The 12,868-nt window shown below is 34.9% G+C and overlaps 1 protein-coding gene across 1 annotated transcript; it reads left to right on the forward strand.

Moving 5' to 3' along the window:
- Positions 1-5,376: 5,376 nt before the first annotated feature.
- Positions 5,377-10,664, forward strand: LOC113058614 (uncharacterized). Its single transcript, XM_026226657.1, has 6 exons — positions 5,377-6,488; positions 7,529-7,648; positions 8,121-8,157; positions 8,279-8,308; positions 8,457-8,504; positions 10,105-10,664. The coding sequence occupies exons 1-6, from the start codon at positions 6,432-6,434 to the stop codon at positions 10,461-10,463; spliced, it is 651 nt and encodes a 216-aa protein (XP_026082442.1). The 5' UTR covers positions 5,377-6,431; the 3' UTR covers positions 10,464-10,664.
- Positions 10,665-12,868: the final 2,204 nt, after the last annotated feature.

The raw sequence follows: 12,868 nt of genomic DNA on the forward strand, positions 1-12,868 counted from the left end.
CTGTTCTGTGGTCAGACCAATCAAAATCTGAAGTTCTTTTTAGAAAACTGGGACGCTATATCATCCGGACTAAAGAGGACAAGGACAACCCAAAATGTTAACAGCGCTCCGTTCAGAAGCCTGCATCTCTGATAGTATGGGGTTGCATGAGTGCGTGTGGCATGGGAAGCTTACACATCTGGAAAGGCACTATCAATGCTGAAAGGTATATCCAAGTTCTAGAACAACATATGCTCCCATCTAGACATTGTCTCTTTCAGGGAAGACCTTGCATTTTCCAACATGACAATGCCAGACCACATACTGCATCAATTACAACATCATGGCTGCGTAGAAGGATCTGGGTACTGAAATGGCCAGCCTGCAGTCCAGATCTTTCACCCATAGAAAACATTTGGCGCACCATAAAGAGGAAGATGTGACAAAGAAGACTTAAGACAGTTGAGCAACTAGAAGCCTGTATAGACAAGAATGGGACAACATTCCTATTACTAAACGTGAGCAACTTGTCTCATCAGTCCCCAGATGTTTGCAGACCTTTATAAAAAGAAGAGGGATGCCACACAGTGGTAAACATGGCCTTGACCCTTTTTTGAGATGTGTTGATGCCATGAAATGTAAAATAAACTTATTTTTCACTTAAAATTATAAATTTTCTATGTTGTATTCTGAATAAAATATTGAAATTTGAAACTTCCACATTGCATTCTGTTTTTATTCACAATTTGTATAGTGTCCCAACTTTTTTGTAATCGGGTTTGTAATTCACTTTCAGTTTTAATTAACATTCATATACTACTATGCATATAGATAATCTATATTAGCGTGACATGGGTACACTTGATTTCCCTTCCAGCAGTGGTCTGTGGAACAGTTAAAGACCACAATTTCCATTTATTTTATGTATCTATTTCATGGTTGGAAAGAGACAGTTATGCATAATATTTCTGCTCTCAATTGTCAATAGTTCTCTTATACGCATATAACACAATCTGCTGCATTTGAATGAAATATGTGGTCATAGTTTGGACACTTAGCATTGTAATGACAACACTGAGATGAACACAGCTGACATAGCAAAGGCAACAAAAATGTTTTTATTTTTGTGGTCTTAAAATGAAATAGCAATCTAAAAAATTAAAAAGTATAAATAAAAACAAAAAACATTGATGCATCTTATTAATTATTGACATATAAGTACACTGAGGGGGCAACGGAAAATGGAAAAAGATTAACCACGGTGGGCCAAATTGGAAGCATGAGAAGGGGAAGTGGCCCTGTGGAACATTGCAGAGGTGTCAACTGATTACAAAAAAAAATTCAAGCACGATATATATCAATGTATGGTGCATTAAAAAAAAAAAAAAGACCATGCATAGTACGGTTAATGCCATCCACCATTTGCATCTGATAAGGCACTGCTTAGTGAAAGTTTCTTGGTTTCTCAGTGATGTCATAGAAGAACCATTTTTCGGTTTCTCAAAGAACCCTCCAGTAAACAGTTCTTAAAAGAACAATTTTTTGGTTTCCCAAAGAATCTTCCAGTAAACTGTTCTTAAAAGAACAATTTGTTGGTTTCTCAAAGAACTTACCAGTAAACAGTTCTTAAAAGGACCATTTTTTTCTTAGTGTGTAAAACAAACATTTTTTTGTTGTTGTTGTAAATGTAAAGGTAAATGAAAATGTATAAACAATATAAACTGCCTAAATGCAAAGATACTGCATGTGTAAACATTGCGGCTTTCTTTTTCTAGCAGAGATTACAATGTGAGTTGACAGTTATGAAGCAATTTCTCACTCCCACAGGTCACCAGCAGATGCAGAAATCTCCAGAGTCCAGATCTATATATATCAATTGTGCTGCAGTGTGATAAATGAGAATTCACAGACAGACTGCAAATGTTGTAAAATGTAAATGTGGTAGTCCACAAACAAGCAAACTTGGGTGCCTTTGAATCTGAATATCAATATGGTAAAATTGTATTAAACAGTATGCAAATAATTCCAGTAGTCATTCCAATTGGTCCTCCACATTTTGAACCCCATTTCTATGACCTTTCCACATATTTTTTTTTTTTATCATTCAGACTTAATAAATAAATCTACAAAAATATATTTTAATATGCAAACTTATAGATGTTTGACATGCCTTTTCAGGCTTGGGACATTAGAATTAGAATTAAATAAAAAAGAATTAAAATTCGTTGATATTTATAGGTTTTCCATGACTTTTTATTCCATGTAATGCATATTTTTAGAAAAGGTCATGCTAAAAAGGAGTCACATGCTTTGCTTGAAAACCTGATGAGTTATGCTTGCTAATATTAAGGCATCAAAAGGACCCTGTCCCAAAAGGGTCTTTATAATTTGACATTCCTCATTTACACTGTATAATTTAGACTGCAGGTCCACACTCTTAAAAATAAAGATTTCAAATGGGGATTTCACAGTGATGCCATAGAAGAACCATTCTTGGTTCCTTTCAATGAACAGTTTTTAAAATAATTGTTTTCTTAGTGTGTAGAACATCTTTACATCATCTAAATAATGTTTTCCACTATAAAGAACTTCTTATGCAATGTAAAGGTTCCATGGATGCTAAAGGTTCTTCATGAAACCATACTTGCTAATAAGGAACTTTTATATTTAAAAGGTCATGCAACAAATCAGTAAATGTATGGGGTTCCATGTAAACAGGTAGCTGCAGATGAAGTAAGTAACAGCAGTCTACTATGTAAGTTGGACAGTTTTACTTTCATACCCACAGTTTTATCTTGGTTTGGATCTATAGTGATCTTTTTATACCAGGCGCACAACGCAGCGCTGGGGAAAGCACAGGCCATTTCATAATCACTACGGCTAACCTCATACAGAATGTCACCCCACTGGTTTTTCTTCCACAGATGGAATACTAAAGAGAATATGATGTTCCCAAAGTCTGATCTTAATCTCTCCTTCTTTATGTCTCTTTCCCTCTTTCTTCTGATTCCTTCATCTGTTGTAAACACACGCCTCTTAATATAAATCGGTCTTTCCCCCCTCCCCAACAAATGAAAACAGAAAGATTCTTGCGAATCATGCTAGAAAGACTGCTGTGAAAAAAAATCAAGCATGAGAGTTTCCCACCGAAGAGTCTCCACCTACAATTGTTTATTGACCTTATTCTTATCTCAGCATCTGATCTTATCTGCAGCAAACATCTGCTTGAGTTTCCCTCTCATTAAGGAGAGTGTCCCCACCTTCTTTAATTAGAAAAGGAATCCTGGTAACACAAAACTCTTCTCTTTTGTATCAGTCCTAAATACAGTACATGACACGTGGTTCTATGTATAGTCAGTATTTTGCTACGCTTTCAGTTCAGTAAATGACAGAGGTGTAAAGAGTACCTTACAATAATACTTAAAAGTACAGATACCTTACAGTGAAATTTTCAACACTTCAATTTACAAGTCACCAATTACAAAACAACTTGAGTAAAAGCCTTAAGCATTTTACTTATACTTACTACACACTCAAAGATGCACTATTTACGTTCAGCAGATGTTTCAATCCAAAGCGACTAACAGTGTTTTTGTTTGTGTGTGTGTTTTCCTTGGGAATTGAACCTTCAGCCTTTTGCACCGCTAACACTATGCTCTACCACTGAGCCACATGAATATCTGTTGGCATTTGTGGAACATTTCTGTGACCTGTCTCTTTGAACAATAGTCTACTTGTGGAAAAGCTGGGTAGACAGGTAGAGGCAAGGATCTGTGTGCAGGTGTGGGAAAACTAGAACAAACAACACACCAAAAACCACAAGGAAAAAATATTTAATAAAAAATAACAGACAACCATTCCATTCTACAACTCACAAGGATCTAAAGAAGCACTAGGGCTATATATACACGGGGCTAACAAGCATAACAAGATAACAAGATACTCCTGGGAACCAATGAAGTGACATAAAAGTCCAAGACAAGGCACAGAGAGGAGAGCAATCACGTTTATTTTCTAAAACCAAAATAAAACACTTCAAAACACCTCAAAAAAAAGAGAGAGAGAGAGAGAGAGAGAGGAAAAACTTCAAAAAGGTTTCTTCGGTATAATGGATAAATAAAATAATGTTTAGTAGAATTAAAAAGTATGGATGGCATAGTATATCATATAGAAACACTTTGATGTACTGTAGCCTGTTTTCAAGCTAATTCTCACCCGTCTGCCATTGTTATGCCAAAATATTGGTCCCAACCCAACCCTATGCTACAGACATTAATCAGGTTAGATGCCATTTTGAAAAGTATGCACTGGATATGCTGGATTCGGTCTCATTCCCAGCTGCAGTCATATATAAAACACCTCGATTCACAACTATTTGCTAAGGAGAGTAAAAGTTGCTTATATATTTGATACTCAGTAAAACAGAGTATCCAAAATGATAGTCAAGTACAGTAGGCCTAATAAATTAACTTTCCTCAAATACTTTACACCTCTGGTGAATGAAATTGCTACTAACAAAACATGTCATGATTTTTGTATGTTTATATATGAAATCTACAATGTATTTAAATGATGAATAATAAATAAAGAGTTAAAGGCCTGTTCACACAAAGGATGATAGGGAACTCTTTACAATAACAGTACATGAATAATCATGTACCAACACCTAAACTGAATATACTTTAATATGAACGAATGATAAGTTAAGACATGTACTACTCAAGAACTAACCTTAATTCATATTAGTTCATATTAATACATTTGTGAATAAGGATCTCCTTGACTACATTACAACATATTTGTTAGTTAATATTAATTAACACTTTGGGTAAGTTTTCACATATGATTTCATTTGATCCATGTTAAGGTTAGTTCTTGATGAATACATGCCTTAATTGTTCATGATCATACTAATGTAATATTTAAATTAGTTATTATTAAACCTGAACTGAGGTCTTAGATTATTAATGTGCTGTTATTGTAAAGTGTTACCAGATGGGAAATATAATAATATTGATTTACATTTACATCTATGCGTTTAGCAGACGCTTGCAAAAGAGGAACAAAGCGATTAATCAAAGAGCCAGCAATTGTTGTACACAATGCCTGATAATGATAATCATAAAGTTTTAATAATTCAAATTATACAGGGATGGTGAAGTCCTGTAAACGATATTATTTCACTATGTCATCATTGTTATAGCTGTGGGTGTGGACTTCACTGTATTCACAGAACTCACGCTAAATATAATGTAGAAATGTACATTTTCTGTAAAGCTGCTTTGCAAACGATTTGCATTGTGAAAAGTGCTATACAAATAAACTTGAATTGAATGAGAGTGATTCATTTAACTTTTCAGAAAATTCCTTTCATTTGCACATAAACTGACAGTGTCCCCTGATAAGCTACTACTAAATATTGTAGAAACTTAATTTTCTGTAAAGTTGCTTTGCAAATATTTGTATAGTAAAACGCACTTTACAAATAAACTTGAAATTGGATTTACAATTGATTATTAAATTTGTATAGTTATACTTATCTTCCTCGGTGTGAATGACCATTAACAGCTTCAAACATCCCATTCAAAATCCTATTAGTGGCAGTGCTGTTTTTGTAAACTGATTGTTTTGGTTTCATCTGAAGGATTCCTCCTTATATATTTTAAGGAATATGTTTTGTTTATATATCGATAACACCATGGCTATTCACTGCAGTCACAATAACCCAAGAGACAGGGACAGTACAAGAGTTTGTCTTTGTGTGGGCCTTTGTGTAGGAGTATGTGGTATGCATGTCTTCATAGGAAAGTACAAGCTGAATGGGGGATGTCCCACAGGGTTTAAAACATCCAAGAGAAGGAAAGAAGAAATGCTGTGGATCAGAGTGAAAAAAAAACAATAACTGCCTGCTTATCAATATAAACACATTAATACTACCTCCTCTCCTGGATGAATCACCGCATTATACAAACACAGCATGACCCCTAGTATTCCCCTTGGGCAAACCACCTTTTCCTCTTTTTGGTTGAGCTGAAGAGAAATTGGCAGCTTTTAGGACTGACTTATGTGTTTAAACAGAAGCCACATCTCTATGACCTTTTATCTTCATTTCATCTTTGTTGTGTTGTAGCTGAAATCCCTGTATCTGTAACAATAAAGAGGCAGAAGGGTAGTTTATATATCTACTCAGTGAAGCCAAAGCCTAAGTCCAATCACTTTCAGCAACTTCAGACCCAATTAATTTCTAGTACAGTGATGTTCAGGCAATCTACCTTCTCTTGTTTCCAACCACAGCCACTACCAGCGAAAGAAACTGAGGAAGAGAGAAAAAAGCAAACACACACACACACACACAGAGAGAGAGAGAGAGAGAGAGAGAGAGACAGAGAGAGAGAGAAGGTCCAGGGCTAGAAAATGAGAGCTTGAAAAGGGGAAACCCTGAGGGAGAGACCATGTCTAGATGCTCATTCAGTCCCATAGTCACATTCCACACTACAGCACACACTAAGGTGAGTAAAGCAACCTCTCTCATAATTTAGTACTCAGTATTGATGAGATCTGGTCATATTATATTGTCATTTCATTCTCACTCTTTATATTCCTTATAGAAGATGTTAATTGAACAATTAATTGCATAATTCTATTGGGGATTTGCATTTAGTCATGGATCTATGAAAAGTGTACTGTACATATACACTTTCAGGACAATAACCATGGGGGGATGTGGCACTCCTGATTATTCAGATTAGATGTTGATCAATATGTATTTTTCAATAAGCAGTTTTGAAAATTTCACTTTAGATCCCCCAATCTTAAATATTTGCTAATGTAATTTAACACATTTGCCATCTAGGCTTAAAGGATACTCCTATTCAGATTAGATTCATAGTATTCATTAGATTAGATGAGTTCATTGGTAATCCGGTAAGTGTAGGGTCATTTTGTATTGCTGTTTGTTTCTCAGAGAGATGATGGGAATAATAATGGGAACTCTTTGGAAGACTCTTTAGAAATTGGCACACATGCTTTTCTACTGACATGCAGCAAACACACAGTGAATCTCTTTAGAAAAACGAATCGATATCTTCACAAAAAATGGTCAGATCAGTGGTAAATTAAATGAACAAAAATTCTTCCTTTAGAAGATAATGTGTTTTCAGTTGGCAGAAAAATGTCCAGCTTCAAAGTACTGAACAGTCAGTATGTTCAATTCTACCCACCTGGGTTTGAGGTCAGGGTATCTTTGTGGTCAACATGGGAATTTACCTCACTTTAGTGAGAGGCAAATATAAAGCTGCTTTTTTTAGCCATACACACACAACCGATGTGGAGAGAGAGTAGATGGGTCTGGGGCCTGTAAGTAAAATAGATAAAAATTGATTTGCTCACCTCACTAGTTTGTGAAAATAGATTGTACTTTCTACCGTTGTGCATTCCTTTCAAGTCCATGCATTTAGGTCAGTAGGCTGTTATGTTGGTTTCATCCACATCAATGTAAACATATATCTGTGGTTTCAAAATGGATTTGTTTCCCTTTTCTCCGTCTCAGTTAGTCACGGAGATGACCAGCTCAAGTCACCCCTGGTTCCGCCTCCTGATTGGCTGGTGCTGCCTGTTGAGTTCAGCTCTTTTGATAGTGACAGTATATCTTGCAAATCTGCACAAAAAGGTAGGTTGACCTCCACATTGCTTTGAGATAGCATACGTATGTCATATAGAAACACTTTAATATAGCCTGCTTTCAAGAATATTCTCAATCCGTCTGCCATTTTTATGGCAAAACTGATGGTCCCAACCCAACCCTATGCTATAGACATTAATCAGTTTGGATGCCATTTTTAATTTAACACATGAAAACGAAGCTGTAAACTAGGATAGACGTGGACTCTTTGTAATGGCACACATTTTTATACAGTTCCAAGATCGTGTCATTTTTACAGGTTTTGTTTTGGTTTGTCAAATGTTGGTAGATTTGCTGCTCAAATAAATATAGCAATGTTTGAAAGTCACACTTTCAGGAGGAAACCAATCTACTAATGGCTACTAATGGATAGAAGAATTTTTAACATTGCATACTTCACCTGATATTTCAAAGTTGTTTATTTTCATATGAATATGTTTTTTTTCTTATTATTATTTAGTCAGACGTGACTGGAAACAAAGAGTCAAATACAACAGGTTTGCTTTTTAAACTTTTACAAATCTCCCCCCCCCCCACACACACACATATTTTAATTTCAATTTAATGGAAAATTGTGTACTTTTGTCCTGAAAGTAACAGTTAAATACTCTTTTGCAGAAAACAATGGCAAAACTGAACAACGAATAGGTGAGAGATGTTGAGCTATTTTTTATTTTTTTTTATGTATCATATTTCAGTTTGGAAATATTTATATTCTGGGAATTTTGTATCTTTAAAAAAAAAAAAGTTTTTATTTAAAAAAAAAGTAACCAAACTGATTTGGTTGCACTTTCAGATTTCGTGCATGATCCATCCGTCATTGACTATATCCGTCTGATTAGAGGTGAGCAAAATGTTCCTCCCTGTGGAAGTCTTGCATGTTTCCTCTTTGCTGTTTCCCCCTTCATCCTCTTTTGTACAACTTTCCCTTTCACACTTTTTCTGTATCTCACTTCTCTGAATATCATGAAAACAAGAGACAGCGGGAATTTTGGTTGTGTCATTGTGTCACTCGGTTTCTTTGCTGCACTGAGGAAGTCTGGCATGCGGTTTTTCTGCTTTTAAAGAATCTTTTGTGATCTAAAAGTCTCTTGAGTTTGTATACCACATTGAAATATGTACATCACATCTGTAAATAAGCTCAGCCTGGTCGTTTTCTGTGAAGCTAGCTCATGTTATCTGCTCGATCAACTTCACTCCAATCAAGTAGGAGGTCGTACTTCTTTCGTCTCATTCGTGTAAATGTTGCCTGCGCTCACTCGCAGGATGAACCAGATTCAGTGACCACAAAGATACTTCTGAAGTGACACTGAATGTTTATTGCAGAGGCGTGGTGAATCAGTGGAAATATAACTAGTCTAAATGTGCACGGCTCGTGTATGAGGAAGGAGGTGGAAACGTTCCTTTAAAAGTCCCTCGTTCCCTGACCTCGCTTCACGTCCTGTGTGAAGTGTGTTTCATAATATGTGGGATGAGTGCCAGCTCTGACCCCCACACATGGAACAATTATGAAAGAAAATGAAAAGAGTGATTAAAGGTGGATAGAAGAACGAATAGAGTACTTCTTAAAGGTGTGAACTGAATGAATGCTATAGATACTCTTGTGTTTGACATTTTATTTAGAGGTATGTTTGAATTTCTTACTGATTATGGAACAAGATAGCAGGAGAACATTTGCACATGTATATAGACTACCGTTCAAAATATACATTTTCACATTAAATTGCTCAAAACTGAGTGCAAGACTTGTTACAAAAAATACAAATAAAAATACTGTTCTTTGGAACTTTGTATTCTTTAAAGCCGCCAGGAGACAGTTTTCAACATTGATAATATTAGGAAATTAATTACAATTCGAATTAAGTGCCGATTTTTTGGGCACTTAATCAAATTCAGCTTTGCCATCGCAGAAACAATCAACATTTAAAATATATTAAAACAGAAAACAGATATTTTAAATTGTAATAATATTTCCCAATATTACTTTTGTTTTTTTTTGATCTAATAAATATAGCCACAATGAGCATAAAAGGCTTCTTTCAAAAGAAAAAAGAAAAATCTTACCGATCCCAAACTTTAAAGGTTTTAAACACACACACACACAAACACACGTATATATATATTTGTATATATAATTGTTTGCATATTAAATCAACTTTATCTTAATTGCCTAATAAAAGCAAATGCAATTTAAAGCTAATAAAATCAGACAAAAAGCTGATAGTAACATAAATTAAGGCTGAATTTATAATAGCATACTATTTGGTAAGAGTGGTTTGGGATTTCATATTCAGCCGATCCCTCTGAAATGACCCTATTCTTCAACAGGAAATGTGATCTATTACGAATTTAAGCACTCTGTTGTTTCTAGTAAAGTTTTCAAATTTGGGGAATGTTGGGAGATTTCTAGAATGCACACTAATATTTCTATTCTCTTCCTGCAGACAAAGAAAAGGACTGGATATGCCCTCAACCGTGTGAGAGCAACTTAGTCTCCCTGGAGAACAGCACTGTCATAGTTAGAGACAGCGGGCTGTACTATTTCCACGTCCAGGTCTACTTCCAACAGATTCCTCAAACAAATGAAGTACCGACTGTTACTTTGATCAAAAACAGAAGCAATGTAACAAACAGTAGAAGATTAAGTGAGGTCAAGGGCAATGGACCAGGATCGTTGACAATGATCCATCTGGTCAAGCTGTGCAAGGGAGAAAGCATCAGCCTGAATATAAATCAAATCAAGGACATATCAGGAAATGATTATGATACTTACTGGGAAATTATCTTGTTTAATAACAAATAATAAGTCTGAATTTTGTGCAAAGTGCAATCAGGGTTTAAATGAACAGATTGTATCTCCTTAAAGAATTACAAGACTCACATTTCAATTTCTGAGTGTCTGTCACCTCGTTTTATGTCAAGTGATTCTCCCAAAGGATTAAAATTGTCTGTATTTATATTTACCAAAGTAACTGGTAAAAGATGTTTGTATGGTTAGTTCTCAAGCCCATTATGGGTTTCAAAAATAATATTTTGATATTTTTTTATGTGTTTAAAAATTTTAAGAGTTTTATATGACATTTTAGAGAAATGTTTTAAGATTTATTATATTAAAATATTTTTGAAGACATTCCAATTGAAATTGTTTATTGCTTATTTGTGTATAATATTTTATTTTTATTTAATTTCTTTTTTAAGGGCTGTTAATGTTCTATAAACTGTTCTGGAATTTCTTAATTTAATGCAAACATTATGATGAACAGTTGTCGACACAAACATTTTGAAATGAATACATTTTAAAATATAATTTATTTGTGAACTACAGTTGTTCTTTCTGTAAGCTATATCAAAATAAAAGTCAGTTCACTGCAATTCACAGTCTGTTCTTCATTTTAAAGGTGCAATAGGTGATTGTCTTCAGAAAATGTTTTTGTTATGCTGGCTGAAAGTCTCTTCACATCCCTATAGCTATCATTAAGTTAAGTGGTCTAAATGTATTTATCTGTATTTATACATTCTGTGGAAGGCATAGGACCAATAAATTTAGTTTTATTGTATTGCAGTGATGTCCCAGAGCTAATTTTACACAATGATTTAAAAATGTGTCTAAAAAAGGTTTTTATTTTTTTTTTTTTATGAAAAATTAACTATTATTTTTAAGCTTTATTTTCCTTCTGGGGCCTGAAATGGCTGGATTTGGTTCAATATGGCTTATTAAACATTATTTTGCTGAATGTGTTTTTTTTTTTTGTGCTGGCACCTTGGCTGGTTTAGGTCCGTCATGGATAAATAAAGATGAAAATAAAACCGCCAGTAGGTGGCACCAAATCCCTGTTTTAATCTTAATAAAAGATTTATTGAATCATGCAAATTCAAAAAATGATTCGTTCAAAAACAGATTCATTCAAAGAATGAAACACCGCGTTACTGTACACTGTTGTATAAAATTAACAACATATTTATGTGCTGATATTCAGAAAAGTACATTGCTTGTGAAATGAATATAAAAACATAAAAACCTATTCTCCATTGCTTGAACTATAAGGGCATTCTGACTACATTCCAATGGGTTTCATCATGCAGTGAATGCTTCTGGACTATCAAGATGTGTTTTTGTTTGTTTATTTGTCATACTTTTTTTGTTGACACTCGTCAGCTCTCCTATCGTCTCTCAGTTCCCAGATGTTCGCTTTCAGTGCTATAAGGCTAATATTAGCCTTTTCCAAGATCTCCTATTGCACCTTTAACTCAACTCAGCATGTAGCCAGTTCCCATTTACTTCAGGCAGCCACATGAGGGAGCCAGTCATCATAAGAGCCCCAGCTAAACGTGGCCTTCCTGTTGGCCTTCGGAAAGCAAACCACTGAAACTTAAACCCACTTTAGCCACAAATACAAGCATTGTTTCGATTGCGTACAAACGCATCAAATCTAGAAGTCCAAAGGCAGGAGGAAGCTTCCTCTCATTGCAAAACTACCCAAGAGAGACAGTGAACAATATGTCAAGGTCAATATATAGTACACAGTCTAGTTTTGGTTTGTCTATCGAAACAATGTTGACATTTGAAGTATTGAGTCTCGATGGGGTATACTGTACGAAGTTGAATTTATTTCCAAAAATTTGCCCTCATCAACCAACTGTAACCGCATGTAACGCAGACAGCTAATTTCATGTCCTATGAGTCACAAATCTGAAATCCCCACATTTATAAATCCTATGTTTTAGTTTATTCCTCTGCCTACGCTGAAATGTCACCTCACCTTCGCATCTTAAATCATGCCGTATTGTGGTTGACAAACTGCAGTGAGGTAGGGATGAGTTGCATAATGTACAAAGAGCATATGACAACAGTGCTCCACATGGGATAATAGTAATGGAATAAAGCAAACTGCACAGATTCATGCAAATTTGTTGCTATTAATAAAGCAATTGCACCATTTGAGAGAGATTTGGTTTATATTTATCTCATCTTAATTCTAGTCATGTTAACTACAGTGTAGTGTCTGAAAATTTGAGGCTTAGTTCATTTACTTCCTCTCTCTTGTATTAGTTGTCTAACAGTGTGGAAAATCACTTGAGGAAGCAAATTGTGCTTTTTTCAAACAAACATGATATTTTTGGGTAGCTTTTTCTGTTCTTCTTTCATGAGACTAACATCCACAGTTTCATCAGTATCATTTAAAGCATAATGTGATTTTTTTTTCATAT

This window comes from Carassius auratus, chromosome 40, assembly GCF_003368295.1.
Source record: "Carassius auratus strain Wakin chromosome 40, ASM336829v1, whole genome shotgun sequence".
Taxonomy (NCBI): Eukaryota; Metazoa; Chordata; class Actinopteri; order Cypriniformes; family Cyprinidae; genus Carassius; species Carassius auratus.